Consider the following 24,596-nt stretch of genomic DNA (forward strand, 5'->3'; position numbering starts at 1 on the left):
CCTCCTGGAAATCATCCTTTCAGAGCTTAGCCGGACTGGGCTTCAGATGCTGGGGAGAGAGTCTGTCACTAAGCTTGGAACTAAAAAAAAACCATTTCTGGATTCATAGAATAACTGAATTTTGGAGTTGGAAGGGGGATCAGAGATAATCTAGTCCAAACTGAAGCTGTCCAAGCATTTATACAATAATATTGCTCACAAATAGTCATTCTACCTTTGCTGACGGACCTCCAGGAAGGGGAAATCTGGGGCAGCTAGGTGGCACTGAGGGTAGTGTGCTGGGACTGGAGTTAAGGAAGACTCATTTTCCTGAGATCAAATCTGGCCTCAGACCCTTACTAGCTGGGTGACCCTGGGCAAGTCACTTCACTCTTTTGCCTCAGTTCCCTCATCTATAAAATAAGCTGGAGAAGGAAATGGCAGATCATTCCAGGTACTGGAATCATTTGACAAGGTACTGGACCAAGGTATATGACCAAACAGGGTCATGGGGAGTTAGACATGCCTCTCTCTTAAGGAAGCCCATCCCACTTTTGCATAGTTCCAATTGGTTTTTTCCCTCTATGTTATTAAACCCAACTCTTCCTCTGTTCAATTTCCTTCCACTCATTGTTGCTAGTTCTGCCTTGAAAGGTCAAGCAGAAAAGGTTTGTTTAATCCATCTTCCATGTGACAGCCCTTTACAAACCTGAAGTCAGTATCACATTTTCCCTGAGCCTTCTTTTCTCCAAGTTAGGCTTCCTTAGTTTTTGTTTGTTTGTTTGTTTTATGCTTTTTTGGAGGGGGGAAGGTAGGGCAATTGAGGTTAAGTGACTTGCCCGAAGTCACACAGCTAGTTTTGTGTTAAGTGTCTGAGGCTGGATTTGAACTCAGGTCCTCATGACTCCAGGACAGATGCTCTATTCACTGCACCACCTAGCTGCCCCAGCTTCCTTAGTTTTTTAAATTAATCCTTACTTGGCATTGTCTCTGGTTCACTGGTCATCCTCGTGGCCTTTTATTTTACATACTCTAGCTGATCCATGGCATTGCAGAGTGTGGGGCATAGGATTGAACATAGAAGCATAGATGGTGGTCTGGCCAGGGTAAAATGCAGTGGAAACATAACCACTCTTGTTCTAGATACCACGAATCTCAATGTGTAATAGTAACAAGAATGTATAATGTATGATATATGCATGAGAATAACTATGCTATATATATAATATGTAATAGCAATGGACAGCAAGAGCTTCACAGGGCTTCCCTGCCTTTCTCTGCATTGGGTTTATAGTCTGATGAAACCTCTAATTTCTTACAAACTGCTGTCTAGCTATACCTATCGTATTCTGGACTTAATGCAATTGCTTCATAAGCCCAAATATAGCATTTTACATTTATCAGTTAAATTGCATCTCATGAGATTCAGTATATTATTCTAGTCTGTTAAGATAACTGCATACTAATTCTGTTATCTTCTGCATTATCTAAGTCTCCCAGCTGCCATCTATGGTTTCATCTATATCATAGGGAAAAAATGTTAAAGGTAGGCCTTGACAGAGTTTGTATTTCTTCGGCATACCCTTTGAGAACCAAGGACTATTTTTGTTTTGCAAAGAGACACTGGAATCAGAACCTTGTTTGTTTATACACACACACACACACATATGCATATAAGTGTATATATACACACATATAATGACAAGAGGAATATGTTTTTTTCTTGCACTTTAATTTTTTTTTAAAGCAATTGTGGTTAAGTAACTTGCCCAAGGTTATATGGCCAGTTATTTTTTGTGGGTGTTAAGTATCTGAGGCCCAAACTGATCCCAGGTCCTCCTGACTCTGGTGCCAGCACTCTTACTTACTGTGTCACCTGGCTGCCCCTTGGACTTTAAATTTTACAAAATGTTCTACTGATTTATTTAATTTTATCCTGAATCACCCTATGAGGAAATTATTTTAGGTAGTATCTTATTTCTAGTTTTTACATGAAGAAATTGAGACTCGGGTTAATTGACTTGCCTTAGAGATACACAATTAGTAAGTGCTGAGGTGGGGCAGAAATTGAACTTGGGTATTCCTGATTGCAAGTCTAGAATTCTCTTCACCAATCTATTCTCCTATTTTATATGCACATATACACATATGTGTGTATATATAATATATATACACACACATATATATATACATATATGTGTATATATAATATGTTTGATTATTTATGAAGGGTATTACATAAGAAGCATACCTAACATCCTTAGATAATATCCCTGGGACCTGATAGTCTTAAAAAAAATTGCTTGAGAACTAGGTTGAAATTCAATTTCTATTCTTGTGTGGGTAAGCACAATTTTCTTGTCAGTTCTTTAAGGTTCTAAGAGTGACCAAAATTTTCTGTTCCTGTGGACTTTTTTGGGAACTAAATTGATGCTCCACTCACGTTTGCTCAGATTTTGTCATATTTTTATCTATCCTTATAAAATGGATTCATGATAATAGATAAATTTATTAAATAACATTAACATTCTGAGAAGATTTTTTTCTTTAGCTGTCTCATTGTGACTGATAGAATCCTTATTGTGTCTATTTTCAGGTATTATGAGAACCCCTAATTGGTCTTTTTGCTTCTAGTATCTCTCCTCTGTAATCCTCTACCCCAGTTCAGGTTCTCCTAACTTCCCTCAAGATTATTGTAATTACTTCCTTATTGGTCTCCCTGCTTCTAGTCTTCCCCTTTTCCAGTCCATCCTTTGCATAGCTGCCAAATTTATATTCCTAAAACAGTGATCTGACTATATCATTTTACTAGTAAAAACCTTTTTAGTAACCCCTATGACCTCCAAAAGAAAATGAAAAGTTCTCAACCTAATTTCCACTTTCCTAAAGAGATAGTATTGGTGCCACAATAGATGGAATGCTGAACAATTAAAGAAAACTAGATCTCCTCTTCATGCACTCCCTCTTCCAAATTCACTTGCTAGCTAGTTATATGATATGGTCTTTAAACATGATATTCCTATGTCTGGAATGTAATCCCTCCTCACCTGACATTCAGCCAATGATAGATGAGCAGACAGAAGATCTCTGATTCTCCTCTGAACCCAATAAACTGCTCCCAGAGCAATAGCTGAGCCGTTGTGTTTTAGATATAAGTACTTGTGGAAAATTACTCATTTGAGACCACTTGACCCAAAGACATACACATCTTTGTGTCTTACCTGATGTGTCTCCTCACCTAGTCTCCCGGTAATTGTACAGAATAAAACCTTTTACTCATTTGCAGTTTTAGCTGGAAGAAAGCATTTTTTGGCTGTCACAAATTCTTCCCAGACTGCAATGTGAATGAATGATGTTACCCCTCCTACTTTTCTTCCATCACTAATTTTCAGTGATAGTCTACTAGTCTGTATTAGTTTTTTCATATTGACCAAGTATAAGTTAGTTTGATAATGTTTTACATTATATTATAAATCTTATCTTCCCTTTCCACAAAAAAGATGTCATACTCCTTGAGAGAAGACCCTGCTTATTCATCTTTGCTTTTCTCTTATAACTCATGACAGTGCCTTGCAAATAATATACACTAGTATATGTTTTTTTGTTTTTTGTTTTTTTTTGCTTTTTGGAGGGCAATTGGGGTTAAGTGACTTGCCCAAAGTCACACGGCTAGTAAGTGTGTCAAGTGTCTGAGGCCGTTTTTTAACTCAGGTCCTTCTGTCTCCAGGGCTGGTACTCTATTCACTGCACCACCTAGCCACCCCTTAGTATATGGTTTTTGAATGTATATATAAATGAATGGATAATCCATATGCTTTCTCTGCTTCTTGATGAGACACATGAAATGAATTATTGGGTTGGATATCTTTACCTGAGATATTCTGTTTCTGCAGCATCATAAATACACAACTCAATTCAAAAAATATAGTGGGCATACACTTAATACTATGAATTGTGGGGCTCTGAGCCTCTGAAGTATGCCTGGAGACAAACAAATTTGCTGGGTGACTAAACTGGTCATATTTTATCTATAGTATGGAGGGAGTGTGAGAATGCAGAAACAGAAATCCAATAAAAAAATAACTGAGGGAAGGAGGTTGACATAAACAACCAAAGAAAGTGACTGAGAATTCCTAATTATGAGAGATTTCACTCTATTTTTTTGAGTGGTTAATTCTCATTAATTGAAGAATGTCTTGGACATGAGTCTGCTTAAGGCATACAAAGCAAGCTAAGGGAAGAAAAGTTAGCTTTGAAAATTGGTTAACTAGTCTAGATGGCAATATTTCTGGTCTGACACGTGACCCATTATTGTGATCAAGGGCTGAAATGACTTTAATGAAATAATCTCTTTCCAAATGCATTTAAAAGCCTTTCTGTGCATCTAACACAACCATTATAACTCTTGTTGGCGATTTTGTTTAAGTAACATGAAATATTCTGCAAAAGTACTTCATATTATCAAAGCTATTCATTGTGATGGATGAATGCACACACTACTAAGTTACCTACTCTGCCTGAAGACATCAGCTTAAGAATGCTTTCTACAAACATATCTAAGATTATATGTTATTTCTCAACTGCCTTCCTTCCTTCACATACTTCCTTCATCAGATTTGGGAATTGATTAATATTCACCATTCATGCAGTATTACTTTAAACAGATCCCAGTTTTTTAAATGTAGCTTGGCTATATAAAAATAATAATTTGAATCTGGGTTCAGTTCTGTCAGTTTTGACTTTGAAAAATAGCAGTTTTTTCTAGAATCTCTTTAGAGACTTTAACAGCTTAAAAACAATAGGGTTGAACACCAATGAGTTTTCACAAATTAAGAACTAATTGTAGAAAAATGTTCAGATTCAGAAAAATGCACACTTTGCATTTGTCCATGCCAGTAACATACTCTTTTCACTTATGCACCTGTTGAATTACTTAATATTCTTTACTTCCAACTTGAAATCAAACTCCTCTAGGAAGTAATCTCTGATCTTCCCACTTGGTAATGACCTTTTGACCTCTGATTTCACATAGCACTTTTTACATTTATCTTAAGCATTTCTTGTGTATGATTTTATTTAATGTTCAACTTTAACTTGAAGAACTGATTAATCTTTGATATTCAATATTAAATGAAATAAAGAAAATCACTCCCTTGCATATATACATGGCTTAATTTACCAAGAAAACCAGCATCTCCTAGGGAAAAGTTACATAGAAATTTCTAGTGGGTATTTTATGGTATTTGGATTTCTGCTGAAGTTTAAACATTATAAAAACATTTTGCTTAATGTTGGGCATTGAATTATTAGTTCTATGTGTCTATATGCAGTATAGACTACATGTAGCAAGTCTGTTCATTTGGTAACAAATATAAATAAATAACTTCAAATGGACAGATGGTCACTACTGAAGTGTGGAGGACCATTTAGGAGCATCTGAAAATATATTTAATAAGCATTCACTGAGATGTTACCATTTTCCCCAAATGATATTACATCATGGAAAATTAATGATTTATCCTTCCATGCACTATAAAGAAAATATTGTTCAAATTGGGACTAGATTTTCTCATCATCAAACCAAATTTCTCAGTCATTATATTTCATGAATATGTCCACAGATGTTTAGTGCTTTGTTTTGAATAGTCAGGTGTAACTTGACCTTGTATTACTACAAATATTCATAAGTGTATTGACAACTATAAAATCATAACATTTTAGAGATGCAAAGGGGCTTCATAAACATCTGGCACATCTACCTAATTTGAAATGAAGTCAAATGAAAAAAAATCCAATAACAACTGAGGTCTAGATCATAAAAGTTACTTAAAGTAGCCTAGGGTGACACCACTTATTAGTATCAGATCTGGAACTAGAGTCCAGGTCTTCCGAATAGTAGGTTTTTTTTTTTTCCTTTCCGTCATAGGAGTTAAAGGAAAGAAAAATCATCTAAATATCATCCAAAATAAAGCCTAACATGTAAAGTATGCTTTTTTCTGGCATAGGTAGATATCCACATGTGTAAAGCTCACCAGGGGTCTGTTACTGACTCATTGCTGTTTAACATTTTTATTAGTTATATGGGTGAAGACACGGAAGCCATACTTTGTCAAATTTGTAGATGGCACGAATCCGGAAAGTTTAACTACCGTGTTTCCCCGATAATAAGACCTATCCCGAAAATAAGCCCTCCCCTTACTGTGTAAGATTCCCCTAAAATAAGCCCTCCCCCGAAAATAAGCCCTATTGAGATTGCTACTGTAGTGAAGGTGATCCCCTGCACTACACGCTACATTACGGTACCCTCTGTATGCACCGTCCCCCCCCCCCAGGTGAAACGCACGCCGCGCTCCGAGCTGCATCCAATCAGAGCTGCAGCAGTGAGCGCGTCATCCTGTTCTTCCCCAGTGATTTGCTTGCTGGCGCCATTGAGAGCAGTGCCTCAGAGGAGAGCTGAGGCAGGACAACATAAAAACGCGGTATGTAAGCGGGAGTGAGGGGGCATGATGGAGGAAAAAAGGGCATGATGGAGGAAAAAAGAAGAACTCAGGGGGCATGATGGAGTGAAAAGAAGGACTGATGGTCATAATTTTATTATTCTGTCTGTTTTGACCCCCAGACATGAGTACAAAAAGGAAGAGCTATACTGTTGAGTATAAGAAAGCAATTGTAGAGGAGTCACATGTCATTTCTGCCAATGTTCATTAAAATGAGCCCTCCCCTGAAAATAAGCCCTCTGGTGTTTTTCTGTCCAAAAAATTTAATAAGACAGTGTCTTATTATCGGGGAAACACGGTAACATCTGGATGATAGTGTCAAGATTATAAAAAAAAACAACAACCCACAAACTTTAGGTTAGAACATTGGTTCGGATGGAATAGATGAAACTGAATGGGGAAAAAAATGGAAAGTCTTTTAGAGTTAAAAAAAAATCAAATGCTTAATACAGATTAGGAGAAGTATGGCTAGACAACAGTTACTGTGAATATATCTGTTGGTTTTAATAAATTGAAACCTCAATATGAATTGATAATGTGACATGGTACTCAAGTGGCACTTAGTGTCTAGTACATTATTCTAGTCCTCTTTGCCCTTGCTACACCTTTTGGGAAGCATTATGTTCGAACTGGGAATCACATTTTCAGAAAGTCATAGAAAGAAATGGAGCACAACCAGAGTTGAGTAACCAAGATGATGAAAATATTTTAAACAAAGATTAGTTTAAAATATCTGGAATTTTTATCCTGGCCAAAAAATGACTTAGGGAACATGATAGCTGTTTTCATGTATTATCAATCAGTAAACATTTATTAAAGATTTTCTTCATGCTAGGCACTGTGCTAAGTGCTGGGGATACACAGAAAGATAAAAGCATGGTTCCTTCTTGTAAGAATATCACATTTCATGGAAGGACTGTGAGGTATAAGAGGGATGAGGCTTTTTCTTGTCCTTAGAAAACAGAACTATGAACAATGGGTACAAGCTAAAGGAACTCAGATTTAGGATTCATGTAAGGAAAAAAAGGACCTAATATTAACATTTGGAGCTTCCCCAAAATAGAATGACCTGCTTCAAGAAGCAGTAGGCTCCTTCTCGTGGAAGGTGTTTGCTCTCAGGGTAGATAACCATTTGACGAATGTGTTGTAAAATGAATTGTTGTCTAGGTTTGTTTGAAAGATTTGGTTTCTGAGGGCCATTCCAGTTTAAATTCTCTTTTTTTTTTAAAGGAATTGGAGTTAAGTAACTTGCTTAAGGTTACACGGCCAGTTATTTTTTGTGTTGGTGCCAAGTATGTGAGGCTGGAACTGATTCTGGGTCTCCCGACGCCGGGCCGGTGCTCTTACTGCTCCACCTGGCCGCCCCTCCAGCTTAAATTATATGATTCTGTGCAGCTACATGAAGGTATTTCTAGTAATTGAATCCAATATTTGTATGTCTGGGACTAAGTTGGAATACTTTTCCAGAAATTCCCTTCCTTTTGTATTCCTTTGACTTAGCAAATCAAGAATCTTGCATAATATGGTTTGAGAAAGAGATCATTCTCTGGTAGATTTTACTAATCCTGAAATGATATCTTTGTAAGGGTAGGCCTAGAAGGGTGATTTTATGACATCCAAGACACAGTTTATCTAGGTTTGAAGATGATAATCAGTTCAGCAGAAAGATGATGAATTCAGAATAGTTTCTTGTAAGTCACAGGAGGCCTGTAAATGTCATCAGTGGAGGGAAAGCCCAGACTGACTTAATTAGGAAACATTGCCATATTTATATGTGGTAGGAAACATCCCCATAACAGTGCTATTCACAACTGTGCATACCTTGGGGGAGGAGAAACTGCCACACTCTTTCATTTTGGTTTAGTTCCTTCTCATATTGTATAGGTACTCATGGGTAATGCAAAAAAGATTTATGATACCAATCAATAAATGTATTTCATTTTGAAATAACTGGATGGGAGATTAATCCAAAAGTTAAGGAGTATTATAGTCCTTTTGACCCTTGGAAAACAACATTAAGTCATGTTTTAAATCATCTGTGAAAAAAAAAATAGAACAGTCATATCACAGGTTTTTTTTAATACTGTTGAAAAAGTACCCGACTCTACACAAACACCAATTATAACATGATGTAGACAACTGAGAAACAAGCAAATGTATCCTTAAAATGCTAAAATAAAGTACATTTATACAAGTACAAAGCAAAACAGCTGATAAAAATGTTAAATTTTATGAAAAAACTCATTTGCAATTCACATCAAAAGAACTGTACATTCGCTATTGTCTTAATAGTATATAAGCAGCAACAACATAAAAATAACATACGGCCACACAATGTTTAAAACCAAATCCATTATAAGTTATTAGCCCCAAAATAATAATATTAATTACAAGCACTTATAGCCCACACAAATCTTTGAGAATTGGCACCATCTGTCTAAAACATCTATATTCTCTATAGATTTCTAATTACAAACACACTAGCAGCTGCCATGGAATCCAAGAAGTACATAGAATATACATAGTATATTTGTTCACATTTGCCAGATTAGTGAAATTCAGTCACTCATCCTTGTGCCTGCTGTCTCCTTCTCCCCCAGAAAAGAGAAATCACTCCCAGGCACCATTTCATCACCAAAGCAAATACTGTTTCATCCTAATGCTTTCACTGATCTGGATTTTTTTTTCACAGTATAAAATTATAAATGGCAACCACAGAGATTTTGACAGCTTGAGTGTTATTAAGAATTTGCTGCTCATAGTGAACTCTGATGACACCATTTAAGCCTCCAGTGTATGTAGGCTATGTTGGGAGACTAGCACAGAAGATTCTTTTGTTCTGGAAAAGTGTGTTTTCATTCCTAGTTTTGAAGTTGTAAAACTGCCACACAACCATTATCTGACTCATTTGTGGACATAAATTACCTTTCTATTTTTCTCAAAATGAGGAAAACCGTTATTAAGAGGCGTAGCTTGGGGAAAAATAGGATAATCAAGGATTCTAACACATTTTGTTTGGTGTCCTTGTTTCCAGAAAAAATTTTTAAACTTTCTTTTGGAGGCTATCAGGGTTAAGTGACTTGACCAGGGTCACACAGCTAGTAAGGGTCTGAGGCCAGATTTAAAGTCAGGTCCATCTGACTCCAAGGTCAGTGCTCTAACCACTGTTCCACCCAGTTGCCAATTTCAAGGAAATCTCATCAGGCTTTTCTTATCTATCCCTACATTATCTGAAATTGACCGCATTTTAAACATTGATCTCACAATGAGTTCCTTTCCTGGAATATAACTCCTCCTTCTAACTAGCCATTTGATTACATTTCTTCATCCTGGGACCAAGCTCTTCTTTAGAATGACTTTTCTTAACCAACAATGACAATACAATCCTCGAATTCTTCACAATATCCCATTCCTCATAGTACTTTTGGTCCCAACTAGAATACTATTACACACTCAGGTTTCTACTCTTATCTGGGACACTCAAGTGATTCTAATAAGGTCAAGTGCACATCTCATCACATCTACAAGTGTAACTCATACCCCAGTCGTAGGAAAGAATTGAATCCATTGTGTATTTTGTACTTACTCCTTGGAAGTCAGTACCTAATCTTGAAGAGTTTGTATCACATAAAGCATATTTTACTAATTCATCACATGGAGAATCATAGTTACCCTATTAGATACATAAATAGAGCAGGCCATCCTGCTCTGCTCTCACTGGAAAATGTATCTTCAGCTTTCTACTTAATTGGAAATGGGATTTATTATGGACGTTTTATATGGGAATTTATTTTTACTAAATGACTTATATGCATATATTTTTCCTTGTGTTCTTTATTGCACTGAGCATTGTTTTAGGAAATAATCTAACAAAGAGCTAGAATAGAAGTGTGACTTATTTGAATGTGATTTATTGTGGCATTCTTAGATGGGAACTTATTTGCCTTAAATTACCTATGTAAGTACTTACTTTCTTAAATTCCTCACTTTATCAAACACCATTTTAGGAAATAAGCTAACAAATAGCTGTGAAAGAAGTTTTATCAACTGGAAATATTTATTATGGAATTCTTAGATTAGATGGGAATTTTTTTGCATTAAATGATTCATATATACATATACACATATTTTGTCATCTTTTACATTTCACTGAGCACTGTTTTCAGAAATATATTAGCTAAGAGTTATGAAAACAAACTCAGTACTGGGGAAAATTGAAAAAGAAGTATCTTCATATTATTCAAATTTGATGAATCTATTTGACAGTTTATTTGGGACTAAAGAGAAATAAGAATAATAATTGAGTGAAAGAAGCAAAAAAAATAGACAAGTAAATGTGATCCAGGAGAAAGTTAAATTATTATGTAAAGATGTAGAGATAGCTATCCATAAATGAATATCCTCCTTTGGGACAGGGATTCAGGAGGTTGACTTTCTAAACATGTTTGTCTTTATTTCACATGCACTCCTTGAAGTCTAAATCTGACTGTTCTTGAAAAAAAGACCTGGACTACCCACTTGAGATCAGACTTATCTGGTAGCACCATCTTCAAATTATCACATGGCATTTGAGGATTTTGTTTGAAAATGATTATAAAGCTTGAGGAGGGGGAAATGCTAAAATATTACCCACATCTTTAAAAAAATAAATCAAATACTACAAAGCATGTGCTTTTAGTTCCTAAACAATTTTGTTGGAGTATTGTTCATTTAAAATAAATTAAAACTTCTATTGAATTATGATTTTGTGGTGGGAGAGGAGGAGTGATATGAGTCATCCAGAATGTCTAGGAATGAATATGTTGTGACCTTTACTATTGGGAGAAATACACATCTTGATGAAATCAAAGATGTTTTGTAATATTGGAGTGAAAGTTCAAATATGAAATACTGATCTCTAAAGGGAAATATTTTTTTCCATCTACACATTATTCATATTATATGTGTACTTCCTCTTTGGCTATCCATCTATCAATCCTTCTATCTTCAATATAAGGCTGGGTCAGCTCACCTTTAAATTATAGTCACACCCCCTTCTGATAATGCTATCTTGATATAAAGTACAATGTTTGGCACCTGAGGATAGCTGTACAGAAAAAGGAGAGAGGAAGGATGTTATATTCAGGGCTTGAGTAAGATTGATGCCCATCAAAATTCATTTGTTACTAGTCAAACTTTCACTCTTTTCCCTGCATGTACTCAAAAGTTCAGTGACAGTAAGAAGTTCATTAACCCATTCTAATGATTATTTCAAAAAGAAAAAAAATTCGAGTAATTTCCTTCTGTCTTCCACAAGTGGCTAAGAAACCAAGAAAGACCATGTTGATTCGTATGCTCTACAGTTTCTCTGTTTTTAACATTAACTCTGTATTGCTTTGAAAATCTACTTTTGTCACAGTTCATAGCTGCAATGTATAAGCAGCCAAGAGAAGTCAAAATCATTGCTTATTGGAGTCATAAACCCTCCACTAAGTCGGCCTTAATATAGTTGTTTATTTCCAGTTTATTTATAATCTTGATAACTCCTTCGGCGACAGTCCTTACAGTTGTGGCAAGGTCTTCGTCGGGTTTATGGGCTACCATCCCCAGTAGTCTGACTTCAAAAGTTTGAGCTGAGAAACTCTTCGAGTGTGTATCAGGTTCTTGCAAGCAGGGAATGAGAAAGCCTGAATGCCTATTTTAGCTGGCACTGCTAATGAAACAGCATTCATAAAAATGTGTGACATTCCATTGGGGAGGCAGCGAGGCTAGAGCTCAGGATTGCTGCTAGGAAGAGGGTCCCCAGCTGCATAATGTGCCCTAAAAAGGGAATTACAAAACAGTATTCCAGAAAATGGTTTTTTGTTTGTTTTTTTTTTGCTACTCCAGTATTGATTGGCAACATGGTGAATAGTCTGAATAGTCAGGAAATCTTCCATTGGTTTTGTTGGCTAATAGAGGTGAATCCAATGTAACTAGGGTCAACCTCCGATGGAGATTTCTGGAAGAGGATTTCAGAACCAAATTGGTAAGTTGAAGAGAAGTCTGGTAAAGCCCTAAGTCATATAGTTAGTATATACTGCAGAGTATTTGCTCTCCAGTTGTATATCATGCTTGGGACACACACTTCGGAGGATTTTGTATTTACTCAACTGAAGTTACTGCTTTTCAAGATCTTCACAGAACAAAAGAGTGACAGAGAGAGAGAGAGAGAGAGAGAGAGAGAGAGAGAGAGAGAGAGAGAGAGAGAGAGAGAGAGAGAGAGAGAGAGAGGAGAAAGCCTGACATCATTTTGGTCCCAGATTTTGAGTCTGTTAGAAAATGTACATTCATATTTGTTCTTCTATTCTTGATAAAAGATCACTTCTGGGATAAGAATCAAAGTAAACAAACAAAACTTTTTGTTTTTACAGTAGCTTACAATCTATTCTTTTTTTTTTATTTTTCACATACTGTACACAGAGTTCATTGTTACCCTAAAGCAAAGCACTTGGTATGTAACTGTTACAACAGACTCTTTATCAGCCTTCAAAAGTAGAAGCAGTGTTTCTTAAAAGCCCATGTTTTCTAAGGCCACTGGAAGAAAATCTGCCACTAGATTTTTTTTTAATAGCATAAAAATCTGATGTTTCCATTACTGATGTAATGTCTACCTTCCACCTCTGTTCTTAATCAGGTGACCAAGGCCTGTCACTGCCTCTGTGCAAACACTAGAGATCTTGAAGGCTTGCTTCTGTCTCTGCCTGATCATCATTGTCAGGATCCAGTGTGGTCTCAAATTACATTCACAAAGAAGATGAGCTCTGAGTGTAATCTCTTATGATAAGTGTGTCATATTTTGGAGATGATGGGATACAGAGGGCTGATTCAGACACTGGGGAGTTAGGAGAATTGCTCCCCGAATCCACTGAGTCTCTAAAAGGGGAAGGAGGAGTTAAAGCCACCAACTCCTCCAGATCTTGCTTGACTACAGCTGATGTCTCAGGTGCATTCTCTTTTCCAGCACCTCCACCTGGAGGGGTTTTACTGGATGACTGTGTCCCACCATTTACCTCAATGGAAGGGAGAGGTTGTATTTCAGCAAAAGTGGTCATGGTCGTAGGAAGCTGCATCTCTTTAGGGATCAGATAGGAAGAGCAAAGAGGGGCGGCCACCATGGTGCCTGGGGAAGCTGTTGACAACATCATGGAGTTCAACTCACTGATGTTGGCTGTGAAGCGGGTCACCACACTGCTGATCTGCTCCATCAGGGAACCCTGGGAAGAGCTGCTCCGCTGGGCGTGCTCTGAGTGCAGGGATGGGATGTCATCATCCGTGCGGCTCACGGACCCTGCTCGCTGGCTCACTGTGCTGACGGGGGAAGGAGTCTGTGGCCTATATTGGGCGGGGAAGTGTTCTTCTACTTCTGAAACATCATAGAGCATCTTGGTGCTAGACTCTGGGAGCGTGGTACTGCCTAGTCTGCTGTCTGTGCTTTTGGAGAAGGGCTTGATGACAGCTGTTTGGTTGGGGTTCTCTTTTTTGTTGATGTGGACGGACAATCTCTGCCAGAGGTGCTGCCCACGACTGCTCTTCTCATTCTGAGCCCACGTGACCGACTTACCATTAGAGCTATGAATGGAAACAAACAGATCACAGACTATTAGTGCTAGAAGAGACTTTAGCAATTATCCAGCCCAACCTCCTTATTTTAAAGATCAGAATACTGAGGCTCAGAGAGAAGTAACCTGCCAGAGTCAGTGATAGACTCAGTATTAGAATACATAAACTGATTACCAGTCCTGTAGTCTTTCCACTATGGTATGTTGCCTTCTGAAATTGGGGAGATGTCTCAATGGGGTGTTTGAAAGAAGGTGAGCATATGAATATTCTTTTATTCCTCCTACCCCACCCCTTGCTCTCCATGGTGAATGTTTAAGGGAAGACAAATGGGAGGCAGAGGCATATTTCATATTCATATAGAAAATGGAGCATTATACCCACCATGAGAAGGAACAGTACAAGTCTAGAACTGAGGACCAGTTATTTTACTTAATTTGCACAGAAAGATGACAACTGTCTCAGATTATCACTACTTACCATTGACACATATTAAAATTGTATATCAATAACAGCAAAAGCATAACTAAAAAATTTTGTTATAGCTCTTAATCTACCTCTGTGGTAGAAAATATTGGAGAACTGTCAACATACTTATACTAGGGAGATATATGTACTGGGGCACACAGTATTATACACTTGTATGTGTATAGAATGTATGTGTATAGGTGTATATAGGTAATATGATTTATGCAAATAGACCAAAACGTACTAATGAATAGAGTGGATGGAGGGAGTGGAAATGACCAGCGAATAGATGAATGATTCTGTTTGGAAATATTCTGAAAACTAATAGTTATATTCCTGGGGGTTCTCTTATTTTCTGGAGATACTGCATGAACCTATACTTGTTGCTGTGATAGGTAGCCACATCAAAAACGCATTTATTTTTATGCATGCATGTATTTATACCATTTATCTATACTTTTGTTTTAACTTTTACTAGACCTATGATTTCAATGGTGTAGAGAATTTCCAGGTAAAAAAAAAAAACCTCCCTCTTCAATGCAGATGAATATCTGCTCTGCAACTTACAGACCTAGAGGCTTTCTTGAAGCACCAAGAAGTTAAGTGATTTGCCCAAAGTCATAATATGGTACATGTTAGAGGTTGGCATTGAATCCAAGTCATCAGAACCCTAAGGGTACTTAAAACCTTCCAGAACTTCCTTAGACCAACAAAATCACACAATACACATATGAACACATATGTGTATATGTATACATGTGAAAGGCAACATGTTATAGCAGTTGTCCACATATGCAAGTATTTTGAAGAATAACATACATATTTAAACAATGATAGCTTCACAGGATGCCTCATAAACATGACTTATTTGGGTGTTTTATTCCTATTTTTGGCAAACTCTTGACATGATCTAAAACAGTTTTATTTTCTAGTTTTTTTGAAAATTATCCTTCACGATACCCAGTACAATACTCTACTTCTGCTGAGTGTTCTCATAAATGCTCTTTACTGACTTGCAATATTTAGATTTTCTTTCCATCTTGCTTTCCTAGGCAAGTTTTTCAGGCCTGTATCTGCATGACTGAAGCCCCCAGCTGTGGGGAAGAAAGCTGAAGAGGTCAGAGGCTAGATCCAATAGGCTAGACTGTAACCTCTCAGCTTTCCCCTTCTCTCTTCCCCAGGGGTTTGATTTGACTGGCCCCTCTAAGGATGCAATTTTGGCTAGTGAACCCCATGTCTGGTACAGAGAGATAGAGTGATTTTCCCAAGTTCTATAGCTAGCAAATGTCAGAGCTTGAATTAGAATACAGGTCTTCTGATGTCCAAACCAATGACCACTGTTCTTTCCACTATAATTCATCATAAGACTCCCCCCGCCCAAACCCATATAACACAGTTGCCAAATGGATATTCTTAAAGCACAGGTTTGACCTCATCATTCCTTTGCTCTAGAAGTACCAGTGGTTTCTTATTTCTTCTAGGATGAGATAGAAATTCTTTTGTTTGGCATTTAAAGCCCTTCACAATCTGATTCCAATCTACCTTTCTGGTTTATTGAACATTTCTCTCCTCATACATCCTCTGTTCTATATACCCAGTAGGTTTTTTCCCTTTTTCCTATCTTTGAGGCTTTGCCCCCATAGATTGTCCCCATTCCTGAAATGTATTCCCTATTTATCTCTCCTCTTTAGAATCTTTCAAGACACAACTCTGGTGCCATCTCCTTTAATAAGTCTTTTTGATCCATTCTGTTGCAAATGCTATCCCCACGAAATTCAATCAATCAATCATTCAATATTTATTAAGTGTGTGTGCCAGGCACTGTGTTACTTTTGAACTAAAAAAATATATATACACACATATATCTATATACTTTTGGTATAAATTTGTATGTGAATACACACACACATAGTATCTGAGTTTTTTTTTTTAATTTACTTGTTGGTGTACATATTGTTTCCTTCAAAGAGAATGTAAATTCCTTAAGGCTAGAGGCTATTTTTTGTTTGTATCCCCAGCAACTAGAATAGCATAAGATACATAGTAAACACTTTTAATTAATGGTTGTTCAATGAATGAAAGACTGGAGAGTCTGTGACTCTCCCTACTATTTCTCAACTCAAAGTAATCTAAGATGGCAATAACTGGTGATTGTCTCTTTGAGTCCACAGAACTGCACTATGAGGATGAGGATACCTAGATAATCCTGGGCTAGGTGGAGAATTTAAAAGAAAAGAAAAACAACTTAGAAAACACAAGATACACTTTGAAGAAGTAGTTCTGACAGTGCTATCCTTGTAACTGAAATGACTGCTCGATTAGACTGCCTGGCTGATGGCATTTTCTTGAAGTCATGTTAATATTTTGATTTGTGCTGGCCTAGAATTGATAGATAGATATTGCTTTGTCCAAAAACTCTGTGAAGTCTGGCTTTTCTGGCACTACTTGGATAGATCCCTCACTTCCACAGCTAATTTTGCTAACTTTGGGCTGACTGAGCCATTAGATTGACTTGATTGGATAGAATGCCACCTCTTCGTCCTCTGTAATACCATGCTTCTTGACCACCCTGCTTTCATTTTCCCAGCATTGTTTCCTATCACATCTATCTGTGTATTTCTTCTGGCTGCTATCCTGTACCATTAAGTGGGTTTATCTCACACTAGCAACTACCAGGTGACCCACAGAATTCTGAAAATAGTATGCAATTGTTTCCTTCTTTGAAAAGAGAGGTTTCTCGGTGTGGGGTGTGTTTGGATCCACAATAATATGGGCAGAATAGGAATAGTAACTAGTAAGAACAACCAGCAAATCACACATTTTCCAGTAGAATTTCAGGATTTTCACATTGATTCTGGTCAAGTCATTTTGGATTCTTTCCCCTCCTTCCCCCTTTTCTTTTCCCTCCTTTGCAGCTCGAAGAGAATAAGGTTATCCAAGATCTATAAGCCACCTCTCCCTCTCTTTCCCTCTCTCTTCCCAACCATTCATCCCTCCATCTATCTATCTATCTATCTATCTATCTATCTATCTATCTATCTATCTATCTATCTATCTCTCTATCTAGTAATTGAGCTGCAGTGCAATTTTTGTTAATGACCCTGAGACTGTATTCCCACCTCTGACCACACAACCTTTCCCTGACCTCTTTGGGCTTCAGGGAAACAAAGGAACAAGAAGCAATAAGGAGACAGGAAAACAGAAGGAGAATTAGGAAGAGACACTAAGTGAGCAGGACCGTGACAGTATGGTTTGTCTCACCTCAGAAGCAGGGGCAATAGAATTAAACCTAGCAGAAGGAGATAAAGCTCCTGCCATCTCTTTCTATCCCCCAAGAAATGGTTAGCCTATTTGCAGAGTATGGCTTTACTGCATATCACCTTCCTCCATTTCAGAATGACTCACTAATTAAATCTGAACAAAGGTAATGTTATTCAAATGCATGCTATTTTAATATTGCAGTTTTAAAATTCAAATAATGAAGGTCAGTCATAATGGCACTTTTCATCTTTTAATCCTTTCCTCCCTTACTTTAGGGAAATGTTAATTATTTACTGGTCTCAAATAGGCTCTCAAATATAACTCTCCAGCTATATGAATTCCCTTTTGTTGTTGTTGTTTTTCAAAGTGTCAGAATTTAAGGGTTTCTTTGTGTACGAGTGGGGAGATTTATAGCAAAAATTCTATAAGATTATTAGGAGATCTAGATTTATATATGGAAAGGATTCTCCCATGGGAAGTCAATGAAATAGACCAATAAACATGTATACCGCCCCTCAAAGGACTGTCTAAGAATATGTAACTAAAGCTCCTGCTTTTTGTTTTGGCTAGCCTGGACTCCAGACAGTAAGGATTATAAGCAGTTTAAAGTATTCTTATGTTTCAGTATATTTAGAAATAGTAAAGACTTTAATGTAGTTCATTTGTGTCTTCACAGGTTGCAAGGGGATGGGAGCAGCTAAATTGCACAAAGAATCATGGAATTTCAGAATTGGATTAGATCTCACAGGCCATATAGTGAAACCCAGGCCTAAAGAAGAATTCTTACAACAGGTCATCTAGCTTCTAATTAATGAATTATAGTGGGAGTGAACCTGCCACCTTCCAAGTAAGCTCATTCCATTTTGGGAGTGCTATATGTTAGGGAAGTCTCTGTCCCTGCCTATAGCCAGCTAAAATTAACTTTTTTTTCAACTTAGGATCTTCAAAAATACCTTTAAAAATGATCATTGCTTTTGCTAAAACCTAATTTCTCTTTATTTTCATTTGATTCTGGTGTGAGTAGGTATTTAGGGGGCAATATGTGCTGATGGTGAGAGATGACCTTAATATTCACTCTTTGAATAAATATTTCCTAGTCGTCTGAGAGAGTAGAAATGTTATTACTAAATTATGCATTCTAGGCAATATATTGTTCACAATGAATATGAACAGTCCACAAGCAGTTCACTTAGTTCTGTGGTCCAGGAATGTTTGCATGTTTGTTTATAGCAGTGGGATATCTAGGAATTTTAAGTACATCCTTAATCACAAAGCATGCTTTTATACTTTATATTGAATATCAAAGATGGAAACATACTTCTTGACTTTTAATCCATCTTCAAAGATTTGAAATTAAAGGGAAAGTTTTGCTTCTTAGTCTTTTAAAAAAATAGTGTTTACATAGAATATCACAGAATTAGACACTCTCAGTGTTGGCAGATGTCTTAACTCAAAGTTTCTGTGAAGCCTACTATGTGCCAGGTACTATGCTAAACACTGGAAAATAAAAGATAAAAGACATGCATTAATCCCTGCCCATAAGGAGCTTACATTCTATCAAGAAAGGCAATGCATAAACATACAAATATATTACACATGTGTACACAGAATATACACATACATGCATACACACATACATGTATACATACAAATATACATTTGACCAGATCTGTGATTTCATCCCTGTAAGAAGCTTCCAGGGGTGTGGAACCAGCTTGAACCACATCTCAAGAGCCAATTGTTAAGTTTTCTCTTATTTATTTATGAACATTTTTAACTCAGAAATGATTACAAATCAGGGCTTGATTTGTTGATTAAACTTAATGTGATGAATGAAATGTTAATAATGCTGATTAAATTTAAAAGGCTATCAAGAGAACATTCCACCCTTTTCCATCACCTTTCTCCTAGCCAATTGTTAAACATTTACCACTATATTCTGGGGAGCTGTGGAGGAGAAACTTCCTCTTTCAAATTCGTCTAAACATCTTCTATACAATTTATAATCTCATCCAGTTGCATGAGGCATTTAAGAGGTTAAGTGTCTTGCCCATGGGTCACACAGTCAGTAATTGTTAACCTACCTCTTCTTAACTTCTAAGGTTGGATCTCTATCCACTAAACCACATTATCTTTCATTAAATATAAGGGTAAGAATTTCCTTTGATAAGGAAACTCCCTCTATTTATGCAGGCTAACACTTTCACTGAAAATACAAATTTGCCTAGAGCACTACGAGATCATGTGATTAAGGCTATGTGATTAGTATGCATCAGAGATGTAGACTTAACCCACACCTTTCTGGCTCCAAGGACAGTTATCTGTCCACTATTTCATGCTGATTGTTTAAGTAAAATATATACAAAATAAGTACAAGGAGATTATTTGGAGGTTGAATGAGCATCAGATTGCATCTAATTCAATTTATACTCCCCAAAACATGTCTTCTATCATATACCTGAAAATGGTTATCCAGACCTCTAATATGAGGTAAAACTATCATCAAAGCAAGAATTTTTACTTTTGCATTGTCCTAGTTGTAAGAACTTTCCCTCTTACTCAAAAGTAACCTGGCCTTTTTACAGTTTCCATCTATTTTTCTCAGATCTGTTCTCTGGGTCCAAGTTGGACAAATATTTCCCTTGTAATTTACAGATAGCCTTTCAAAAACAGCGATGTGTTACCCCAAGTCTTCTCTTCTCTAGACTAAATAAATATCTGTAGCCCCTTTAGTTGATTTTTATAGAGATTATTCACTAGAGACCCATCAACATCCTAGTTGTCTTCCTCTGGTTGGTCTCCAGCTTATCAGCAGTCTTCTAAAATGGGGTATTCAGAGTGGAATGTAATACTTTAAATGTGATCTGTCTAGGACAGAGTAGAGCCAGACAATCACCTTCCTTCTTCATTCTAGACCCTAGACCTCTCTCTCTCTCTCTCTCTCTCTCTCTCTCTCTCTCTCTCTCTCTCTCTCTCTCTCTCTCTCTCTCTCACTCTCTCTCTCATCAGTCTCCAAAGGTTAGCCATATCACAGCATTTAACTATTGCCACTAACAAACGTTGTACAAATAAACTGGAAAATCAATCAAACATTAAGCACCTACTGTGTGCCAGGGACTGGGTTAAGCTCTGAATTAATGACTAAAATGACAATACAATAATGGAGATTATTACAGTAGAGATGCATTTGGATAACTGGAGCACTAATGAAATTGCTTTATGAACATATACTATAAAAACCAGAGACTGTACAACTGAATATAAGACCCAAGTTGTCTTTTAGCTCCATTATTCCCTTTGTGACCAAAGGCTCTTTGGGAGTCCTTGCTCCCTGAAATATCAAAGAGTTGATATTCTACCTGGACATGGAAGCTCAAAGTGAGCATTTTAATTAGGAAGGTGGAATGAATTGTCTTTTGGGTTGTTTTTCTACTCCATCACCTCCCTCTTCCAAATAGACACTTCAAAGGGCTCCAGTTACTACCTAAATGAGACATCTCTAGGGGTTACTACCTTTGTCTGGTGGCTGAATGTAGCACCCAAAGGCAATGAATCATTTTAGGTTTGCTGCTCCATCAATTCCTCCACAAACATTTATTGATAGTACCTGCTCTGTGAAAAGCCCACATTGTTGATATTGAATATCACACTGTGCTAGGCACTGTGCACACACGGATAGTAAGAAGTATCCAATACCCACAAGGAGTTTTCAATCTCTATTGTCCACTGGACCAGAGTTATCATCACCTAATAAGACTCCTTGCCTCTGGTCACTCTCTTTTCCAATCCATCATTCATACAACTCTAAAAAGTAATCTTGAGGCATAAGTATAACTCTATTCCTTTCCTTTATACAAATGTTCAGTGGCTTTCTTTTGCTACCAACAAAGACCATCTACAATCTGGTCTAAACCTATCTTCTAGCTTATTTGCATGTTAACTCTCCATCTTAGAAAAGGACTATTAGCTGCCTTGTGATCTGTTTCTATTTCTCACTGCTCTAAATTTGGGTCTATGTCTGATATTGTTCATGTTTAGAATGCATTCTATTCATATCACAATCTCTTAAAATTTTTCTTTTTCTTTAGTGCTCAGTCCCTATGATCATAGAACCTTTCTCCCGATCTCTATAAGCTGACTTTCCCAAATTTTTCTAAAATATTTAGATACCTAGATCTTTAGTTTCCCCCTGTCACATTCTACCCTCTGTTATTATTGAACCACATACTTAGGCACATTGCACACCCTCCCCCATTAGACTGTAAGACTCTACAGGGCATAGACATTGCTTTTTTTCCATCTTCCTACTCCTCGGTGTAGAGGTAGCAGAATGACCTCGAATAATAACAATAATAATAACTAGCAATTAAATAGCACTTTAAGACTGGTAAAATGCTTTACATATGCTTTCTCATTTGATCCTCACAATAACCAGGCAAGGTAGGTGTTATTATTATCTCATTTTAAAGATGAGGAAAATTGAGACAGACAGAAGTTGTGACTAACCTAGGGTCATAAAGCTGGCAAATATCTGAGGAAAGATTCTAACTCAGATCTTCGTGGCTCCAAGGTCAATGCTTTATCCATTGACCCATCTTGCTGTCTTTTTGTTTATCTGAACATCCATCCATCCATCCATCCATCCATCCATCCATCCATCCATCCATCCATCCATCTATCCATTCATTCATTCATCCAGTCCTAGCAAGCACTTCTGAAAAATAAAAATCTTGATACCATTGAAGGGAATAGAAGTTGAAGGGGAACCATGACAGATACCAGCTGACCCAACATGATGATTCAGGTTGGACTTCGCTATCCTCTATCTGGGGAGGCAGTGTGGTGGTGAGGTAATCAGAAGACATAGATTTGAATTCCTGCTCTTCAACTTGCAATATGTATGACTGAGCAATCACTTAAGGACATGCTTGGATCCAGTCCACATTGTACTACAGTTTCTTATCTATAAAGTGAGATAATTGGATTTGATGACAACTATGGCAACTTCAGATTCTAAATATATTATCCTTCAAATCTCTGCTCCTTCAAACCTATGAAGCTGTGATTCCTATAATAAATAAATCTAATATGGTAAGATAGGCAAAAAATGGCATAGGACAAGCATCCTTAAATTGTGGTCCATTAACTTTTAAAAAAATTTGATCACTGCATTTTGTTATGACTGTGTTCCCTTGTAATCCTCTGAATTTTACTTTATGAATTTAAAACATTATTTTGAGAAAGGGTTCATAGGCTTCACCACAACACCAGTGGGATCCACGACACAGAAAAGTTTAAGAACTCTTACTTTAGGACATAAGAGAAAGAAAAGAGAGAACACTTGGTCAGAGAAAGCTTGGGATTTGGGTAAAATTTGAATAGATGTACAATGGAGGGGGGGAGCATTCTAGGTAAAAAAAGAGGGTAAGAGGACTAAGAGTGAGGAGAGGGTCAGATATGCCTGTGGAAGGTAGAGGGGAAAAAAGAAAAGCATTTTGGCTGTAGGAGAAAACTCATAGAAGGGATTCACCATAGACAACAAGGAAGTGGTGAGGTTCAAATGAAATAATATTTATAAAAAGCCTAGAAAAGTGCCTGGTATCTAATAATAGGCACTGAATAGTAGGTGCTTAATAAACCATTAGTTCTTCTTTATTTCCTTTCTTCCTTGACATAATGAAGAGAGAGGGAATTCAATAGGTCCTGGAGCTAGAATTTGTTTAAACTATATAGGAATTAGAAATATGGGATGCTGTGTTTAATGAGGGTTAACAAACCGAGATGATGTCAATCAATTCAGTTCCTTGAGAATGGGAACTATTTTTCATTTTTGTGTTTTTATCACCAGTACCCAACTCAGCATCTCACATGTGTTTAATAAACACTTATTGAATTGAATTGTGGAACTATTCAGAGCATATTACTATTACTAAAAGGACATACTATAGCAAGGGTTTCCAATTACAGTTCCCAAATAGGTATCAGAAGGTTAGAAGAATGTTCAAGAAGTCTAGACTGTGGTATGACGTGTTTAGGCCTGTATCTAGAGCCCAGGTGGAAAACAGAGATTAGGAAAAGGAAGAGAAACAAAAAGTTGTTGTCTGGGTCTGAAACAACAATGGGTAGTTTTGCTATTTGATGTGGCCTACTAGCTGGGGCAGTCTCTAGCTAACTGCACCAAGAGGTCCCCTTCAGGTGGGGATTCCATCTGTGTCTATTATTTCCCTTAGGATGGGGAAGAGGAGCCTTTGCCAGGGATTGAAAGGAGGCAGATTCCTCTCAGATATCTGATGCTGCTTTCATATTTGGAGAGGACCAAAGTGACATCTCAATGTACAGTGTATTTGATTGTGGCTGATCAGACCATTGTGAGTCCAGAAGGCTCTAATACAGGTAGGGCACAAATAGTCTGCATGAATATTTGAGTTGGAAATGTCTCTAAATTTGCACATCTCATTCTTCTTTTGATCTATCACAATTCTGGTTCACTCATCAAGTATAATGACTTCTCTGATGCTAGATGGTACATATCCCAGTTATCAATATGTAGCTGAGATGTTTCTTTATTCGGAAGCTAAGCTTGTACTGCCTTCTGAGGTCTACTGAAGGGTTTTATGGAACCATTGGCAAATTCTTTAAATCTTTATCTTTACTTCTGTTTCCCCAAAGAGACTTTAAGCTCTGTTCTTTGTATCCCATTCAACTCCTTAGTAAAGTCATTAACCTAAGTTAGCATCTTGCTTGGCATATAGTAAGCACTTAATAAGTGCTTTTTAAATTAATTCATTTATACAGTAGGGATTCAGTGAGTAT

At 37.1% G+C, this 24,596-nt stretch overlaps 1 protein-coding gene and 1 long non-coding RNA gene across 2 annotated transcripts in view; one reads left to right on the top strand and one right to left on the bottom strand.

Moving 5' to 3' along the window:
- The window catches only part of LOC138148354 (uncharacterized), a 236,328-nt gene that overhangs the window by 29,812 nt on the left and 181,920 nt on the right, over positions 1–24,596 (top strand). The window contains exon 2 of the long non-coding RNA XR_011165038.1: positions 18,460–18,630. This is a non-coding gene — a long non-coding RNA (uncharacterized lncRNA). The remainder of the gene's footprint in view (positions 1–18,459; positions 18,631–24,596) is intronic.
- Positions 8,653–24,596, bottom strand: part of GRM5 (glutamate metabotropic receptor 5) — a 663,694-nt gene continuing 647,750 nt past the window's right edge. Inside the window, exon 8 of the mRNA XM_069071043.1 lies at positions 8,653–14,066. Coding sequence (XP_068927144.1) covers positions 13,241–14,066 — 826 coding nt within the window. The 3' untranslated portion in view covers positions 8,653–13,240. The remainder of the gene's footprint in view (positions 14,067–24,596) is intronic.

The sequence above is a fragment of the Petaurus breviceps genome, unplaced genomic scaffold, assembly GCF_028583685.1.
Source record: "Petaurus breviceps papuanus isolate PSGF00001 unplaced genomic scaffold, PetGlider_PUasm1.0 90823, whole genome shotgun sequence".
NCBI lineage: Eukaryota > Metazoa > Chordata > Mammalia > Diprotodontia > Petauridae > Petaurus > Petaurus breviceps.